Consider the following 21240-nt stretch of genomic DNA (forward strand, 5'->3'; position numbering starts at 1 on the left):
CCTTGCAGGGGGGACCTCACTGCCCGTTCAAAGAGTAACTTTCTTTTACGGTAGAGTACTCTGGGGTGCGGCTTTGACCGCACCAAAATGGATGTCAAAGTGAGAGGGCCGCTTCTGAGAGCGATGAAGGCAAGGAAGGCGGGGAAGGCAAGGAAGACATTAGGGTTGGTAGTCCTCGGACCCACCAGAACCCGAGCCCGAGCCCGAGCCAGAGCCAAAGCACTTATCTCGGGTCCGGCTTTCATTCTTCTAGGAGCTCGGTGCCCGCCAGGCGATGGACCGGCCTATGATTAGAACATCGTCTCTTAGAACTCTGTATTCGGCGGAGCAGAGGCTATTACTTAAGATGAGGACCACCCCCCGAAAAATTCCTGGGGATTTCTTGAGCCGTCTGGATTCGATCCCAGGTCCCCCAGAGCGGTAGGCTGCCAACTTCACAGCTCGGCCATCTGGCCAAAAAAATTCACGTGATGGTCGGGAATCGAACCAAGGTCCTAACGCATATAATGGTTCTGGTGGGTTGAGAATGTACAGTTTTTACCATTAAACTTGTCTTTCTCAATATTTGTTTTTGTTTTTTTTAATATTCTCCATCAAATACATTTTTTGTTATTAATAAATTCATTATTTGATGGAATTTATAAAAACAATATTTTTCATATATACAGGATATAAAATATCAAATAATTTTCTGCTATTTAATAAGAACGCCATTTTCCGTAATCGAACACCAGGTGTCAGTAAGTAGACTTGTTCAGCTCCAATCTTGGTTCAGGTCAACGTGTACGTAAATTCAGTTGGGAGTTTTATTTGAACAAGAACAAGAACAAGAATCTTGGTTCAGGTCAACGTGTACGTAAATTCAGTTGGGAGTTTTATTTGAGTGAAAATATATTTTATAAACTTATACTTTAACTTTTAATCTACTGCAGGACAGTACAGCTTATCAATCAAGAAAACATATACTATAAACAATATGACATCTCCGTATCAGCAATCTCTGGGAGGTCAACCTCATCTGACAGTTCATCACCCACAACATTACCCTCCTGCACAGACAATGCCTCCCATGAACATGGTTCAGCAGAATCAAAACTTAGGACAAGTTGTTGCCCCCGATGGACAGTCGGGAATGGTGGATCCTTCGGGTAATGTCGGTCCTCCAGCTGGTGTGCCACCCAATCAACCTGCACAGCCTCACAAAGACTTTAATACAGCTTTACTCTGTAGAATAGGTCAAGAAACTGTTCAAGAAATTGTTAGTAAGACTACAGAATTGTTTCAGACTCTGAAGGTTCTGCAGGTGAGTAATTATTTTCAAACAAGAATTTATCTTACATTATCAAACTATTGTAAAATCGAAACATTCCTAACTATTGGTCTAGTAAACAACAAAATACCTTTTGGTAAACTTTTATCAGAGTTGCAAACAAGTAAAACAACACTCGTAACAACAACTGTGCATTAGTTATCATGCATCATTCTGCCACAAACTAAAACACATGTTTGGCTAATTGAATTAATATTGAGATTATGATGATAAAAATTCAGTATGAATGAACACTATGGGCAGTGCAGAGTTTCAACTTTGTGAAATGAAATGCATTATAAGATCATTGTGTGACTTGTCGGTGAGCTGCAACTAGGTCTCATGCATACAATGTTTCGTAAATGGAGTAAAAGAACAGCTATTTTTGTTAGTTTCAAACGAGAGGTTTTTCTAGTGTAGAGTAACTCACAGTCGTGAGCAGATAAACACCTGTCTTTGTTTTTGCATTTTATGTTTCTTTTTTTATCTATTTGATCATATATATGTCGCAGCTAGATTGTTAAGTTTGCCGCTTTACAAAATGTCTAGCCATTTATTACAAAATGATGCTGTTTAATCAAAGCTAACTAATGTTCAGTGTCTTTGTAAAGTGGCTGAACATTAACGAAATCCTACTGGATTGAATGACATTTTACATTTTATAGTATGACTTGCATTTTATAGTATTTTATAGTATGATTAGCTGCTTTACAATGAGGCATTAGATAAACAACCAGATTGTTGTATTTACTTCTGATTCTTAACCCTTGAGCACTAAGCAACATTGCCAGATTTGACTACCAAAATGGGTTACTCTTGTTTTAGTTTGGTATAAAAAAAATTATTTGGCACATTTCCTACTTTTTGGACTACAAAAATTTCACTTGGCTACATAAATTATTTCATTGTTTGTTTTGGTCTAGAAGAGTAATACCTTTCTGTATTCATGTCACCTTTAGACATAATTTTGTGGTAAAATGGAAAAATGGGCAAAGTGTTCTCAGATATAAAGAAATATCTTAGTCAACTATCAAATTAAATAATTGTGATTTGATAGGTCATTTTAGTAGCTATTAAGATTATTACACAAGGAAATTAATTTTTATAGTCTGTGTTTGCAAGATTTTTGAGAATATGTTGCATAATTCATTGCATTCTTTGCCACTAGTGATGAAAAAGTTGTAAAAGACGTAGAAAACATTCAGTATGTTATAACTTGTCCAGTGTGTGTTGTTCTTGCTCTAAACCTGTTCATGTTATTAATGGATTGTCTGAAGGCAATGAAGATTATGGGTCAAAGATTATCTGTTTTATATGCAAAAGCAAGCATAATGTGAAAGAAAGTAAAAATTTAATCTCTGTGTGCTAAGACATATTTTGTTTTAGACAGCACTATGTACTGTTGGCGCACTTTACGTTTTTTTTGGTCATAGGTCATGATCTTGTTTGGTCTGCTATGTCTGTGTGTAGCATGTTGTCTCCCCTCATTCAGCTTTTCTTTGTGTTACGTCTAATTGTATATTTCTGTGCATTGTTAGATTCATTTATTTGCATCATTTCTGACAGGTTATGGGCCCAGGGTTGCTTACCAGGAAAGAATATCTAGTATAAGAAGTAAGTAAGTGGATTTATTATCTAATACAGTATGGCAGGTCCTAGTGGATTCTCAAAGATTGAGAAGTTGAACAAGGACAATTATAAACTTTGGAAAATACAGATGAGATGTGTTCTCATATATAATGAATGATCTTTGGAAATACAATGACGGTACTGAAATGAAATCAGAAAGAAGCCCATAGGAGTGGATCATGCAAGATGCAATGACATTGGCAGTAATAAATGTAAGCCTTAGTCGTGGGCATTTGAATAGTGAAAAACACTGAAACATCTAAAGAAGTTTGGGATGGATGTAAGGCAATATTTCAGCCATGTGGCCCTTTTAGAAAGGCAATGTTGTACAAACAGTTACTATAAATGGAAAAAGAGCAGAATATGATGATTACACAGTACGTAAACAAGTTCACTAGTAAAGCTGATCAACTAAAGGAAGCAGGAATAGAAATCCCAGAAGAATTACTATTGATTATGCTTCTCAGATCACTACTGGATGAATATGAAAATTTTAGTATAGCCATAGAGTCACGTGATGACATTGTTGCTGGAAATCCTCAAAGCAAAATTAAAAGAGGAGGAACCAAGACAGAGAGAGCACATTACAAAGCTAACTGAGAATGAAGAAGTAATACATTGTTTTCAAAGGAAAAGTCTGACTGTGTAAAGCAGTCACAAATGAACTCAAGGGAAAATAGTACAAGATTCAGAGGCCAAAGGTTTGACTGAAAGTCTTATAACTGTGGTAAAAATGGACATATCAGTAAAAACTGTAAATCAAAAACAAAATGCACAGACTAAAAGTTACTAGCAGTGCCCTTACTACAATTGCATGCAACATGGAATTCACAAGTGGTATTTAGATAGTGGTGTGACAAGATATAATAACCAATATAAATTCTTAACCCTAGATCAAATTGAACAGTCTAAAGTATATACTGCCACAGAGAATTATGTGCAAGCAGTTGGCATGGATGATGTGAATGTCAATTTAAAAGTAAATCAACAAACAATAAGTTCCGTAAAACTACAAAACACATTACCTTTTCAAGTGATCAAGTGATACTCATCGTTTATATAGACAATTTAATATTGGTGGTGAAGAAGATTGAAAACCTTGAGACCAACAAATTGAAACTGAAGTTAGCATTCGAAATAGTAGACCGAGGCCTTATAAGTAACATTTTAGGTGTTGAAATAAAGAAAGAAAGGCTAACAGGTAGCATCAGTCTGACACAAAAAAAATGTATTAATGAATTGGTGAAGACATTCGAAACAATTTTTCCTTTTTTTTAAGAACATGTTCTAACTAAAAAGGGAGAAAACAAAAAGGGTTTGTCCAAAAGTCATTTTACAGTCTTCCTTTGAGCACAGTTTCCTTTATTTGAAGATGGGCTACTTCAGCGGGAGTGTCTATTCAACTTTAGAGGATGTGAAAACTGTCACTACACTGATAGAATTAAATATGAAAATTTTGAAGGAAAAAAATGGGTCCACAACGAGAGACGAGACATGAAAAATTGGCCTTATAGAGCTCATCGGAAGTCTCATCTACTTGGCAACCACAACACATCCAGACATTGCTTTTGCTGTGAGCACATTAAGTTGTTTTGTGTTGATCCCGGCAAAATACATTGGATGATTGTGACGTGTGTTTTGAGATATCTCAAAGGTACTTCTAAGTATGAAATAACATACATCAAGAACAACGAAGAGTTTAAAGCCTATACGGATTCGGATTGAGCTGCAGATGTAGACGACAGAAAGTTGTGTACAGGTAACATTCTGATGTTAGCAGGCAGTCCAATTAGTTGGAAGTTAAAGAAACGGACATCTGTTGCAATGTCAACCATGGAAACAGAGTATTCAGCTCTAGCTGAAGCTTCCGTAAAACATGAATGCCTGAAATGCATTCATGTTTTACATGCATGAAATAACCTACATAAAAAGACTTTAGTACATATGGGTTTTAAAAGATGTATAAAGAATCCCACTTGTGTTTACTGCAATAACCAAAGTGCGATACAGCTATTGAAGAATGCGGTTTTTCACAAGTGTAGTAAACATATCGAAATAAGCTTTCATGTCACTTGAGAATTAGTCGAAAAAGGGGAAATTGTGATTTATTATTTAAGAATGGACCTGATGATCACAGATGTCTTAATGAAACTGCTAACAGGAATCAAGTTCAATAGATTCGTGAAAATGTTAAAATTAAATTGAAATAATTGATATTTGTTACGTATGTAGCACATAGCGATAGAGGGAGTATGAAAGAAAGTATAAATGTAATCTTGGTGTACGAAGATATATTTTGTATTAGATGGTGCTATGTTAGCATGCTTTACATTTTTTTGGTCATAGGTCACTATCTTGTTTGTTCTGCTACGTTGGTATGTGGCACTTTGTCTCCATCTCATTCAGCTTTTCTTCGTGTTACATCCAACTGTATATTTCTGTGCGTTGTTAAAATCATTTATTTGCTTCATTTTCTGACACATAATATACAAATTGAAAGAGAAGTGCATAAAGGAGTTAAATGAGCTGCAGAGAAGACAATACCACTAAGAAACTTCCCCTATTAGATATTGGGAAAAGTATTTTTATTGATGTACCAAAAATAGATCATGGCCTTTTAGATACCAAATGTTATGGAAAAAATTGTTGATTTCAGAAAGAGTTTACAAGGTAGGGACTAAATCTGGAATAATTAAAAATTGGTTCTGTCTTACAAATTACAAGAGTCATCAAATGATTATAATGATGAAATACTAGAAAGATCAATATCTCTGTGAGAAGCCTTGACTAACCAATCATTATTTGATGGTGAAGGATTTCAAAAATGTTCATGAAAACCTGTGAAAAATCAGTCCCTCACTAATAAATGTGCATGTCTTAAAAAGAAAGTTCTTTGCAGATCTAAATGTCAGTTTAGTTTATCTTGCATTAATAAATAATATATCTATTTGATACATTTAATATTATTTTGTAACTATTGAAGAAATTTAATGGTTTTAAAGCGTTTTCTTATTTTTATAATTTAATTTTGCACTGTTTAGTATGTCAAACTACCTCTCTTTATTTACATCATGATTTTACCTTATTAATTATAATAAAGTACCTAAACATTAAGAATACTTAATAGCAATACATGTTTTTAAAGATTATAAATGACCAATGAACAGTTAAGTTAATTAACTGTTAAGTTAATTAGTTAATATAAATAATTATATTTTTTCCTAAAAGTAGGAAGTAATTCAAATACTGTACTCCTTTTTATAATTTTCAAGTTTATAAATAAATAATTTCGTTTATGTAATATATGTTTTTTTTTTACTTCCTAATATTTTTGTCCTTAACCTTAATGAATAATTCAAATTTCAGTGAAGAGGCTGAGATTTCTGCTGATTTACAATACAGCTAAACATAGTCAGCTGCATTGTAAAATGCAATATAACAACAAACAAGCTGAATGTTAACTTAGCTTTATTACAAAAAGGTGTAGTTTAATCAAATGGCTGAATGCTTTATAAAGTGGTAAATCAACAATCCAGCTGCAACATAAATATATATATATATATAGAGGGGTCAAAGAGACTCTGACCCTCCGATCACATATGCTACAAGAAGATTTTGAAAATCCTCTTATAATGACAATGTAGATAGATCCTTCATTGTTTTCATACCACTTGATTCTATTGATAGTATCTTGTCTTTCACAATTATATCCATTTTTCTTTTCAACTACTAAGTTACAATAAAATTTAAATATATATATATATTTAAATTATATATATTATATATAAATTATATATATATATATATATATATTTAAATTTTATTGTAACTTAGTAGTTGAAAAGAAAAATGGATATAATTGTGAAAGACAAGATACTATCAATAGAATCAAGTGGTATGAAAACAATGAAGGATCTATCTACATTGTCATTATAAGAGGATTTTCAAAATCTTCTTGTAGCATATGTGATCGGAGGGTCAGAGTCTCTTTGACCCCTCGTCAGGATGTGACACCACCAAGTCTGTCAGGACTCGGAAATTGCAACGGGGGTTCTTACGTCACGCGAGCGGTCGCGGGTGAGCGGATACGTTCGCTGTGGAGGTAGGAGAACCGAGGAAGTGAGTCACTCGGGACACTGGCTAAGTAACAAGAATAAATTTAATAAAAATCTATAAAAAATTACAGCACGACGCATAGCTAACAAGGACATATTCCTAGATACACGGAGAGAGAGAGTTTACAAACGATTCACACATTGATAAATACCTTGGTTAAGGAGATGTTCTTAACCTCCAGGTATCCACGATCCTAGACAGTATATTCCACAGAAGCACACAATCCGCAGAATAAAACCGTCCACAGTATAAACCAATCTACACAGTAATATTTCCACGGTATTAATTCTCAGTCTTCTTGGTGGGGTAGCGCTTTGGAAGTAGATCGGAAGGTTGCGGGAAGGGTTTCCAGGGTTGGGCTTGCAGGGCTAACCAAACGACGATTGACTGGATTTGTCATCGTTCCTTCGTATTATTTTTCCACTTGGGTTTTTTCCATGAGGTCAGAATCTCGTTGTTAAGGGTCGGGTGTCCAATACGTGAATTACTTCTAAACATTCCGGGTGACATATGCCTAACTAGATGGATCATCCTCAATGAGGAATGATCCATCGTGTTCGTGGATAAGTTCGTGGGAAATAATTTTTATGGGTTCCAACAGATCTTTTGATAAAATGGTGGAGGGAAAACAATCGAAAAAAAATTTGATTGAACACCTTCGTCCATTCGTCCGTCACACACACGTTTTATGTGATCATGAACTGAAACAAACTTTTATTTACATACTAAATGAAATTGGAAGTGACATAGGAATGGGAAAAGGGTCTGCAATTCTATTATATTTTCAATTTCTGTTTACACTTTGATTTTGTGAACAATATAACTTCTAAAAAATAAAAGAATTTCTTGATGTGTGGCAAACAACAAATGTACTTGATATTATTCTGTTACTGCAAAATACTATCTAAAGCTATTTTCTAATATAAAATATTTTCTGCTATTAGTTACACCGTATTGCAATAAAATTATTTCACAAAAAGTTTAAACCTTTAATATAATAATTCCTAATTATATTATACATATCATAGTTTACATTAAATTGATGGTTTATTTTTACATTAAAATTTCTGTATTGCTCATTGAACAGTTGCACAAAGTGATACAATTTACGTAGTTGCTCATCAATTACATTACTTTGTATCAGAAGACTTATCTCGGAATAGAGCAACTCTTGTGATGTGCTCAAGAAGAGACTCATTGTGCTGCCTATACCTCAAACTGTTTCCATTGTACATCATTGATGCAAATTACAATAAGTAAAGGTGCTCTGCCAAGTAAGTAAATTCAATATATGACAGTATTCTATTATCATATATTGAATTTATTGGTACTGTTGTAGTACTATTTTATGTAAACTATTAATGTTGGAGGTGCTTATTTTGGCTTAATTATGTTTACCAGTAGATCTGATGTATAATAGTTCTTACCAAAGTAATTTATTGAAGGTTTTTAGCAGCAGTTGTGTCCTATGTAAATTCTTTTGTATATTACATACTGAAGAGTATTATGGTTACTTCTCAGTGATATCTGTAACTTATAATGATGGTTGGGTTTATGTGCCTTGCTTAACTGGTGGTAGCTATGGCTACTGGCAGGGTCATCCATACAGGAAAGGTTGCAGGTGAGAGGTCAGACTAAGGGAGTATCCTGGTCCTTCAGGTTGGGGGTTGGGAAAAGACTGACAACCCTCCCTGCAAAAAGAGCTTTTGTTAAAAATGGAATAAAGTGGAAAGAGACTTCTGTGCCTCATGTTAAGAGATGTGAATGTGAGGTGAGATTCAGCGTATGGAATGTTTAGGCCTGTCTGAGTTGAACAACAGCTGTTGAATGTGATGCATGAAGGAAAAGTAGATGTATTGTGTGCATCTGAAACAAAATATAAGAGTAAGTGCTTGGATGAGTGGAAGGGATTTTTATGTGTATCTTCTGGTGTTCCTATAAGAGAATTTGACAAACATGGAGTGAGCCTCTATGTTAGTCCCTGTCTGAAAGATTGTGTTAACCTTCTGAGTGAGTTAATGATAGGATTGTCTGGTTGAGAATGAAAGTCGGTTGTACAAGGTTATTGTGTGTTGGTGTGTATGCTCCAGTTGAGTCCAGAGTGTTTGGAGAGAAGGATGAATTCTGTAGTGGATCTGTTGGATTCTGTAGTGTTCTGTTGGATGTCTTGAATGAATTCAAGGCAAATGAAAGGATTGTGTTGTTAGGTGATATGAATGCCATGTAGGTGTGTGTGATGGACATTTGTGGCCATATGTCAGCAGGTATGGTTTTGATGCAATGATTTTTTTATTATTTTATTATTATTATTATTGTTTTGAATTTTTATGACCCAAAATGCTTGCATTTCTAGCCCCAGGCCTAGTGGCCCTGATAGAAATGCATCCTAGCAGAAAATACATTAAAACACATCAAAAAACAATTGTTTGAAGTTAGCATGATCATCCAAAGTAGTGAGCAGTTTCAAAAAAATTGTCAGACATTAAAATTTAGTCAAAGATGTCAGACATTGGAGTCAATATGTATGAATGAGATGACAGTGAAATATGTTTCTTGACAATATGCAATAATAAAATGGATGTTAGTTATTACTGTATACAATTTATATAAATATTTAAGATTAGAGTTTATTATATTATTTTTTTAAATAACTTTTTTTCAGCCTCCAAATGGCACAGCACAGAGTTTAAGTTCTCTGGACGATAAAAAGAATAAACTTCAGGAAAGTTTAAAAAGCATTGGAATGCTTTTTAAAAGGCTAAGACGAATTCATGAAAAGTGTAATGAAAATTGTGCAACAGGAATGGAATATACTCATATAGAAGTTAGTTGCTTTCATTGATTGCTGTTTTTTAATTTTTGTTTGATTTAAATGTTTTTTTTTTCTGTTTTATGTTATTTTTTAACTATTGTTGTTGTTATTAAAGCGATATGTTGTAATAAAAATACTAAAGTTTTCTTCACAGAGTCTTATTCCTATGAAAGATGAAATAGACAATAGACAAGAAGATAGAAAAATCTCAGATACTGTAAAATATCTATCAGAAGAACACAAAGAACTTGCTGAGGTAACAATTTAAATTAACCCTGGTTTTCTATATACAGGCTACGTTAGGAGTTATTTTAGGATGATATAACATATAGGAAAATGAAATTTAGAAATACAGCATGTTCATAAATTAAATCAATAATTCCTAACCTAAAATTGACTACTGAAATAATTTTTAGTTACTTTTTGAGGATCTATAAATCACTAAAAAGCATTAAGATGTGAAGAAAACTATAAAGTTTTGTTCTCCTTCAAAAAATTTATATATATTTTTTTTATTAAACTATGAAACACAGGAAACATTTAAATTACTGTATTTTCAAATGTATTTTCCATGATTATGTGTGTTTTAAAAGATAAGTTGAAAAAAGAAGTGAGCTATGTGATGGGATGGGTTAAATGCTGATTTAAATTGCAATTATGAACCCTGTAACTGCATACCCTGTGGTATGGATGAATGGTTGCTCCATAGCCAGAAGGTATATAGTGATGTATGTTATGCAAAATTTTATTTTGTTCCATCAATTTTCTGCAGATAATACACATGAAAATACAGTATGATGTTCTAGTGAAGAGTGTTTTTATGTATTGTTTTATACATAAAAAATTTGATATAACTTATAAACTTAAAGTCAATGAATCCTGTTTTGAAATGTTTGGAAATTACTGAGGATTTTGTAAATTTGGATTTGGTTGGATGGGGATTTGATAGTGGAAGTAAGATGATATTTGATGGGATAGATTTGTAGTAATATATGTAATTTTTACGGTAAATATAATATTGGTACAGTTGATAACTAACTGTGTTTTGTACCTCATTCTGACAGTTCACAGAAAAAACAAATTGAATACAATATTGCATTTCCTCAGAATGGTAAACTTGTCTCATTTTCAATCTCATATATTCATTTATTTCATCTTATAAGAACTTTAAAAATAGTGCAAAATTGGAAAGAACAACACACTCAAAGTCCTGGTCATGCTATTTTTACAAGACACTACCATTCTTTCAAGAGTGTTTTGTAAAAATAATTTAATAACAAGAAAAAAAATGTTTGATAATAATATGGGCAATATATTTGAATAGATAATGAATTTAAGTCTGGATTTATGATTTATAGACACTATAAATTGTTTAAACTTTTTATATATAGTGTCATATATATATTTTTTTTTTGTATAACTTTACTGAATAAGATTATTAAATTAAATAATACAAAAAGCTAATTTAATTTAATGAATTTGGTATTAATTTGATACTAGGTTTATATTTTTATTATCTGATTAAAAGTTAAAACTTAATTTATTAAAAAGGCATTGTGCAGTTCAATTGATTCTATAGAAAGTGTCATTTCTGTTTGAAAAAATTTTTCTACAAGATAATTCTAAACAAAAGGATCTAAATGATATAGATTTTTATCTGAATGCATTTTTCTGACAAATGAGAATGTAGTATAGCAAAAATGAATTTTTTTCTAAATATTTAAAAAATAAAATTTTGGGTTTTTATTCAAATGAAAGTAAGATTTTTAGCACAAATAATCAACTTGAATTTTGTAATTCAATTTTATTTAAATTTACTTTTTGATTTTACCTTACTTTAAATAATAATAATTTTTTAAAAGTGTCTCTAGAATTATTTTTGTAATGTGTTATATTTATTTTAGACTTTAAATATTAATTTTATTTTATGAAAATTATAATTAGAAATGAAGAATTATGAACCTAGTATAATCTAATAAATCAACACCATTAAACTGCATTTGTTGACTTAGTTAGCTTTTATTGGGTTGTTCGGAAAGTAATTTCGTTTTTTCCATAGAAAAATAAACGCAATATTCTTATAATAAATAAATATTTTATTGAATTATATATTCACCATTTTGATCAAATACCTGTTGTCATTGTTTCTGGTAGTAGCATGATTTCACATTCATAAAAGTTTTGATCGTTGTTTACAAAAAACTGATTCAAGTGATTTTTGACATTGTCATTTCAAGTAGATGTCTTACAGTTGAAAAAAATTTGTATAGACTGGAACAAGTAATAATCTGAGTGTGCCCGATCTGGCAAATATGGTTGGTGTGATAACACATCCCATCTAAGCTATAACAGCTTCTGACCAGTTATCAAACTTGTGTGAAATTTGGCATTATCATGGTAAAACACTACACTTTGTTTGTTGATCAATTCTGGTCTTTTCTGTTTGAGGATGTTACTCAATTTGTTTACTCGATGACAGTACACTTTCGAATCAATTGTTAAATTGTCTGGTAAAAGCTTAAAAACAAATTTCTTTAAAATCCCACCATAGAGAGCATCTCTCTTTAATAACATGTGGAACCCATATATCGAGCTTTGAAACGAAACCAATTCGTTTTAAGTAATAATAAACGGTTCAATTTAACAGATTTAATCTCTTAGTGATTTCACGTGTTGTTATACGACAGATTGCTTCAATCGGTACCTTTATTTTGTTTTCATTGGCTTCAAATGGCCATCCAGAATGTGGTGTATCTTCGATATTAAAATTGCCAGAACGCAATTTTGTAAACCAGTTTCGGCACTGTCTTTCTCTCAACACATCTTCTCCAAACATGTAACATAAGTTTTTTCTTGTTTGAACAGTATTTTGATTTTTTAGTTATAAAAAAGTAAAATATGCCAAAAATGATGCTTTCGATTTTCCATATTTGATGGGTCACCGAAAAAAAAAAAAACAATTGTACAGAATCAAACAAGTTTTTTACAAATAAGCCTGAAAATGTCAGCTGCCGAAATATATAATGAAAATGTGATTTAAAATAAAATTGGCTGGTAAAAATACATCTAATTCCTCTAGTAATAAAAAAACGAAATTACTTTCTGAACAACCCAATATATACATGTTTAATATGAGGTTTGAATTTATTATACTTTAGAATATTTTAAACTAATAATGATGTAATTTTCTAAAATTCATTTTATCTCGAATAAAACTTGATTTTTATCAAACCAGATTGTTTTCATGAAGATCATTCTAGTTACAGAAGAATCTTGTTTTAATGGATCTCTTGGGCTGCTGAAAATGATCCATTGTTTCAAGAATCCATTATATCACGAACACAGATTTCCCACATACCCAGGAAAATATCCATTATTTGAAAAAATTTCTGTTTTTTAACCCCTATATTTAAGAAATACAATACAAGTGCTTGAAATTATTCAGTCTCTTGAGATCTCTCTTCTTTATCCTACAGAAACACCTATGTTTGTAATGTACTGTACATGCATATTATGCCATATATGATTCTATATTATGCCATAAGTGTGTATGACAATGTTGTGAAAACTACATACTGTAAGCATAAAAAAGAGGCAAATTATATATGCTCATTAGCACTTTGCTTGGCTTCATGATTTGTTAAAGAAACTTGTCCATCTTGGTTTCTTTTAATGCTACTTTTCTGCCTATTCAATACAACAACATCTTGCTATTAGCAATGTCATATCCAGTTCAGCCTGTTTGTTTATGCTGAAATTTGTCAGGAAGGTCTTTACGATTTGGAAAACTTGATGGCCTCACTAAATTTTGGCACAACACTTGGCCCAGACAGACTGTTCACTAGGTGACTCCTCCTCAATTGTATCAGCCAACTGACTCTCTTCGCACAATTCTTCAATTGTACATATCCCAAATGTAACAAGTGCATCATCAAACTCTACAAACTTCCAGATTAACTAAACATTGAAAAACCACAAAGTTTATAATAGATTTGGGGTAGAAAAAAATCTGTTATTCTGAGTAACAGATCTGCTAAAAGGAGGTAAAATTACATTCATTTAGTGGAACCTGGAAAAAAATCCGTTGTTCTGCAATCCGTTAAAAGGAGATTCTATTGTATTTAGAAAGTGAAATATTTCTATTGCTGCTACAGATTTATTACATTATTTTTAAATATTTCAAATTCACTTAATTTATTATTAAAATTCTCACACATGCAGTTGGTTTGTTTTTATTATTTTTTTTGTGCACTATATACATACATACATATATATATATATAGCAGGGCTCATGCTGCATAGTGCCAAATTGTCACTTGGCGATATTTTTATTAAAGTGGTGATAAATACCGTATTCACTCACATATAAGACAAGATTTTTATCCATTTTTCACTGTTTCAAAAACCTAGGTTGTCCTATACGCACGAGCGAAGGATTCTTTTCATTTTTGTATAATTTTTGTAAACTGGGTATTTGCATTTTTTACTGGATTCTTGCCTTCTGGTGTTTAAAAACAGAAAGTATTTTATCTGGGTTGTTTGAATCATTCTTGTGTATTGTCAGGAGTAAAGATGAATAGCAATAGGAAAAGCAAAGTTTTTCAATTAAATTCCAAAATTACACGGGAACCTGATATAAGTTTTAATTCATTCCCATGTGAAAACAGATGATTATTTAGAAATCAGAATATGAAGAAACTCATAAGTGTAATAAAGAGTGAATTAACTGTTAAGTAATGGCAAAAATGATTCCCGATTGTCCAGCTTTACACGAACAAATTATGTTGTTGATTTTACAGATTTTTGCGGGACAGTGTGTGCATTTACATGCATTTGATATTTTACTTATGATTAAACAAAATAAAATTAGAATTGTATTAATAAATCTAATTCTCTTTATTTTGATCTTTGTCCTATATGTGAGATTGTCTTATATTCAAGTAAATACTGTATATAATACTGGCAATTGCAAATAGCAATAAAAATCCTAGTTTGCTCGTTTTCACATTTAGCATGAAATTGATAGTGAGCCTTAATCAACACTTCGCATGTAGTCATGTGCTTCAGTGCTCGCTATAGCGCATTCCTCAGTGCCCAGCGAGCCCCTACACCCCTCTAAAACTATACAACATCAAGTACTCCAAGAACAGTCAAGTGGGCTATGTGAAGCTGGCATAATAGCATCAGCTAAATAGTTAAACCTAATAGTCTTAGTGGCATGACTTGCATTTGCATGCAGTTGATTTTGGGGGCTACATCTGATGAAGGATCACATTTAGAGGTATGGTTCCTTGTTCTGTTTGTCAAGTGTTTTGTTAGGAATTAAAAATGATGGTAAGATAGAGTTGAAAATGATTGCTTTTTGTGAATATTGAAAACATTTACAATAGACTTCATTGGGAAAGTAATTTTCTGAATACTTCATTGTTTACAATTAGAAGAAAAGGTGATTGTTACCATAAAAATTAGTTACAACTTTAAAATTTATTCATTCATTCTATTAAAAAGATAAGACTGTTCAAAACATATTCATAGTATTTATTCATATGTATTTTAAAGTGTAGAGCAGGGGTCCCAAACTATGGCCTGTGGGCCAGATCAGGCCTGCAACAAGGCTTTATCCAGCCACAATGCTTCTAGACAATTAAAAAAAATTGATTTAAAAAATATTTTACTTGTGTTAAATGATTTGAACTGAAGCTAGGGCCATATTTACTTAAAAACAGAGGTCCCATTTTCTCAAAATATCAAAACTTGGCATCATTTTTATTATTCTACTTATTGTCAAGTTTTTTTTCCCTTTAATAAATAATGGTTTTCTTATCTGTACTTCCCAAAGTAAAACAATATTTGTAATATACTTTATTTGTGTTCAATGCATTTTCTTAATTTTTAATAAAGTTCTATGATTATTATTTTTTAAACGTGTGTGTGTGTGTGATATTAAATTGCTCCAGCCCACTGCTGTTGTCAGAATTAGTAATGTGGCCTGCCTCTTGAAAAGTTTGGGGACCCCTGGTTTTAGAGTATTCTTCAAATTGTTTTAATTGCACAATTTTATGTAATTATTAATAGAAAGAAGCTGTTTTTATCTATTATTTTATTTTTATTAATGAATCTGTTCAGAAAATATTGAAATCAATCTTTCCGTGTAATATTTCTAACTATATAATTTATTTTTGATGTTTATCTTGAATATAAATATCATCTAAATTCAATTCATTAACATACTTTCCAACTTTTATACATTAAGTTAATTTAAAGAGTTTGTATTACAAAAAAAGTTGATGATGATGAAAGAATGCTAAGTAGTTTTTTGCAACAAGATAAGTGAAATAGAAGACAAAGCTATTTTGTTAACACACACAATCAAGAGGAATAAATATTCAATCTGTGTCCTGTGATAAGTAGCTAAACTGCATGAAGTTATTTTAGTTGGAAAAAATAATAAGAATATATAAAAATCAGTTATAAGAGTTGTATTGTGGATTCTTCCATGATCATTTTCATAATATTCATGCATGTAACCATAAATTCTATTGAGAACTTTTAAGAAAAATTAGCTGCCTTACAACCTTATAATAAAAACATCATTAATAGTAAATATCATATTTTTTAGTAATTAATTGTTTAATATTTTTCAACTTTTGTATCGTTTTTGTTGCTTTGATTTCCATCTATTAATTTTAACTATCCATCTATGATATTCTCAAAGGCTATTTACAGCTCATTTTATGAGTCTTTGCCAGGTTGTAAAAATGCATAGTAGCAGGAACCAGTCTAGTTAATTTATTTGGAAAGGGGAATGGTTGTCAAATATTTGACAAATGTCACTGTGCATTAACAATAAGAGACTGTTAAACTTTTTAAAACTTCCAGAATCCCAACTGAGTACTGTGCATCTATCAGTAAAAATATGTGACATACAGTAGAATCTTGTTTTAGTGGCTTTTGGAACAATAGATTTATTCCCAGGTCCCACCAAAGCAATGTTGTAACTTTACTTTCTTTTATTGGATCCATAACTCTGAATACTGGATTTTTTTTAGGCCTGTCTATTGTAAACATTACACTTTTTCAATGTTTGTTTGGTTACTATTTAGGTATTTCCAGGAATTTGTAGAGTTTGGTGATGCACTTGTTTTGTCTGAGATATGTATTGCACTATTGAAGAATTATACAAAGAGAGTCAGCAGCCTGATACAATTAAGGAGCTACCTAGTGAACATTCTGATGCTGCTTAGTGCCAAAATTTAGCAAGCACATTGAGTCTTTCCAAGTCGTGAAGATCTTCCTGACAAGTTTCAGCATAAACAAACAGGCTGTATGTGGCATTGCTAATATCAAGAGGTTGTATTCAATGGGCAGAAAAGTGGCATCAAAACAAATCAAGATGGGCAAGTATTTTTTAACAAATCTTGAAGTCAAATGAAGTGCTAATGAGCATATGTAATTTGCTTCTTTTTGTGCTTACAGTATATACAGTTTTTATCAGCTTTGTCATACACATATATGACATAATATATGATCTTGTAATGTGTTTCTATAGAATGAAAAATAGAGATCTGAAGAGTGAATAATTCCTATACATGAGTACAGGAATTTCTTTTATATAGGAGGTTAAAAACAGATATTTTCCTTGGTGTGCAGGAAATCTGTTGTTCACAATTTAACAGATTCTCAGAACAATGAATGACTTTTGGCAGCCCAAGCAATCCGATAAAATGAGATTCTATTGTAATCTGTAGAAATTTCTGTGGAGGATCAGATGAAATATATAGAATATTTCAAATATTTATTTATTTAACAGTTTACAAACATCTCTAAACCTGATATATTTGTAATAAGCCAAACAACTGCCAGATTACATCAGGCTACTTTTCTGTGATTATATTTAATTGCGGTAAAGTAGCCCTATGTAATCTGGTAGTTGTTTGGCTTATTTATTTAACAATTATTGCTAACATTATTGAGTATACTATAGTTTAGACTAATAAAGAAGTTTTAAATAAAAACAAACTTATATTTATGTTTTTACACAATTCCTCCAAAATAAGTTAATTAATCAAAATAGAATAAAAATTAAGTGATTTCAGTGTTATAAAGAGTTAAAATAAAATAAAAATAGCAATAGTATGTAAATGTTCAAAAATCGTTCAAATACAGCAGAATATTTATTTATAACACCGTTTTTTATTTATTTATTCTATTTATTTCATTAAATTATATTTAAATAAACTTATAACATTTTTAATACAAGTAAATTATATTTGATATACGGAATGAATTGAAATTTAAATTTTATATATATTCCAATTATTCTATGGTAATGAAGTCAGAAGATGGATTTCAAAAAGCCAAAAAATGTTTTGTTATGTAATTATATTAGTAGATGAATGAAAGTATTATTTAAACATTCGTTTAAATAATAGATCAAATTTAAAATACAGTGGGTTTACTTTAACTTTTATCCAGGTTCCAAAGAGATCTTTTCAGTAGTGCACAAGTATATGCAGATGGTGCATTAGTTTTAATGCAATGTTTATAGTAAAATATATTAATTCATTGAAGAAAGGGACATGTATAAATTATTTAGTAGTTCCATGACTAATCATAAGAACATGATGCAAATTAAAAATGTGATCTTGACAAACCATATGGTGACACACAATGTCAATGGCTTTATAAAAAGACCAACATCATGCAGTTGGCTAATCAGTGAAATACTATTACAATGCCTTACACTTGTGAACACAACTGCAAAATGATTATACTTTCACAATTGCGGAGCAATGCACATACTCATGCAATGCTGGAAATATCTTTATATGCCTGGATAAAGGTGAAAGGGAATACTCTGTATAAGATTTAATGTAAAATAATTGATGCTTCTTAAACTTCCTCATTGATATAAAATAATACAAAATATTAGAACAAAGTAGAATTTCATTTATTTATAAATAAATGAAGTTTTATATTGCTTTTTTGTTATATTTTTGATTCAAGTAAGAAAGGTCATAAATATTTGATGTTTTAACTACAGTAGACTCCCCTATAACACGGTAGATATGTTCCGTGTTATAGGGGGGTCTACTGTATAATATATATTGTTCCTACATTTTTGTAATTGTTTTTTTTTTTTTTTTTTTTTTGTTGTTGTTGTTGTTAATATTTTGAGTCCTGCAGATTAAATATATTTTAAATATATTAAATAAGTTTAATCATAAAATATTTGAAAATTATTTTGAAACTGATAATTTTTTTAATTACAGCAAGTTGTTTTAAAAAATAGGCAGCTGAAAGAAATTATGGACAGTCTAAGGAGTTTAATTTGGGATATCAATACAATGTTAACTATGAGAAAATTATGATTTTAATAATTATATTGATAGATAGTAAGTTGTGTTTTTTGCTTTGAAAGAAACACTATGTTTTATAAAATATACAGTTAATATAATTTTTTTTTTTGTACATTTTTCTTTAATATGATTTATATCATATTAACAATTTACTTTTTGAAAATTAATGTATCATTTTCTGTCAAACTTGAATTCTTGACAAAATATATACATAGGATTATCAATTCTGTGTATATGTAATCACATTTGCATGCTTTGTTTTTAAATTGTTATGAAAAGATCAAGATATAAAGTTTTTCTTTAAATTTCATCTTTGAACCAGTATAAAAATTTCATAAATTACATTAGAGAAAAGATATATAAAAATATTGTTACATTTGTGTTTGAAATTCTAAAAATCTTTGTAGAATACCATAATGTATACATTACCAAAGTAAATAAAATAAAATAAAAATTTATTGATTTATAATTTTGTATGTTTGTGATAACAATATACCACACATTCCTATGTTCAATCAATTTAAATTTCATATTCTAAATCAGAATTTCAACCTGGTTGCTGACAACCCCAAAGGATCATGGATTTATTTGGATGAGTTGATAAGTTACTTGGGGTCATTTGGGAGCTGATAAAGAAATTAATTTTTATTTTACCCTAATATGTCTATCCATCTTTTTGTATGCTGCATACATTCTAAAGAACCCTGTGTTAAACAAAAATCACATAAAAAAGTACAGTTCATACATCCTGAAGAAAAATCCTGGATAGGATCCACAACTTCAATGGAATGAAAAAGTAAGCAATTTACAAAAGAAACATGAGTTTTTTAATTAGGCTGCAATTTGAAAAAATTGTAGACCTATAAATTCCAACTGCCCTTATGTCTGTCTTCCTCTAATCTTGAGAACGGTGTTAGATAGATGGAAGTTGAGACCAGATATGGAAAGCTTGGGGGCAGGAGGTCCTGATTACTATATACAAATTTCCAGTCTAGACCATAAGTCATGTAATTTAAATTTAAAAATTCCCCCCTCCAGAACAGAGTTACGTTGATGACTGACATGACACTGTTGTTATCAGAAAAAGTATGATATACAAGTGCAAGACACTGCTAGTTTGAGGTGGAAGAAAACATTTTTAAATTAAAAATATGATTAAAAATTACAGCCTGCATTGTGACAATGTCACAATAAATAATTGTTCATTATGTTTTGATTTATTTAAATAATTTTTTCTTAATTCCCCAAAGAACAAAGATCAAAATTTCAACTGTTAAATGAATAGTTCAGTTCTGGAAATATAATAATTCATTTGCTCAATAACATTAATTATAGTATATAATTAAAAGTCATCAGGTATTTTAATTTGTCATTTACTAATTGATTTTGAATTTAAATGCTGTCATATTGTTTTAAATGCATTTCTTTTAATCATTAATGAACAATTTGAAAATATTAAAAATTAAACACCATGAAGGAATCATGCAAATAAACTGAAACTTACAGGAAATGAAAAGCAGGGCATGACATGCCAATGATTAGAATATCAGAGTGATAGCACATGAGTGGGCTGAGAAGTGCCCTCTGAACAGCTGTGTTAGCCTTATAAATAGAGGTAATAGAGGAAAGTTGAAAGTAGTGTATCATTGTCTGCGACTGGTAAACTGTTTCATGAGAAGTCACTATGCCTCATTGATGACAAAGGGGACCATATAAGCAGGTTACAAAGTTTGAATGGTTGGCCTGCATGAAGGGGGATTTTCTTATCACAAAATTGCAACTTGTATGGGTCATAATGGATCATTTTTTCAAGTTTCTGGGAAAATCATTCTAAAGTTCTGAATTTTCTCAATATTTTAGGACAGTCAAATGATATCGGAGGTTGTAGGCTAGTCTGTGAGAAGTTATGGGTCATGCATGAGTTTGGAAATTATATCTGCCCTATGTTTCAACAATTTCCAATAAAAAAGAAAAAAAAACAGAGTTGCTATATGCTGACACGATGAAGTGACTTT

General features: G+C 31.0%; 1 protein-coding gene across 3 annotated transcripts; it reads left to right on the forward strand.

Moving 5' to 3' along the window:
- Positions 1–765: 765 nt before the first annotated feature.
- On the forward strand, positions 766–19681 carry MED30 (Mediator complex subunit 30). Of its 3 annotated transcripts, XM_067288641.1 has the most exons (5): positions 766–783; positions 933–1303; positions 9717–9878; positions 10009–10122; positions 19139–19681. In XM_067288641.1, the coding sequence occupies exons 2-5, from the start codon at positions 977–979 to the stop codon at positions 19235–19237; spliced, it is 702 nt and encodes a 233-aa protein (XP_067144742.1). In that variant the 5' UTR covers positions 766–783; positions 933–976; the 3' UTR covers positions 19238–19681. The 3 variants fall into 3 exon arrangements, with proteins under 3 accessions (XP_067144742.1, XP_067144664.1, XP_067144804.1); XM_067288563.1 differs by lacking the exon at positions 766–783 and having other exon boundaries at positions 862–1303; XM_067288703.1 differs by lacking the exon at positions 766–783 and having other exon boundaries at positions 862–1303; positions 10021–10122.
- Positions 19682–21240: the final 1559 nt, after the last annotated feature.

The sequence above is a fragment of the Centruroides vittatus genome, unplaced genomic scaffold (genome assembly GCF_030686945.1).
Source record: "Centruroides vittatus isolate TY-2023 unplaced genomic scaffold, ASM3068694v2 contig_1031, whole genome shotgun sequence".
NCBI lineage: Eukaryota > Metazoa > Arthropoda > Arachnida > Scorpiones > Buthidae > Centruroides > Centruroides vittatus.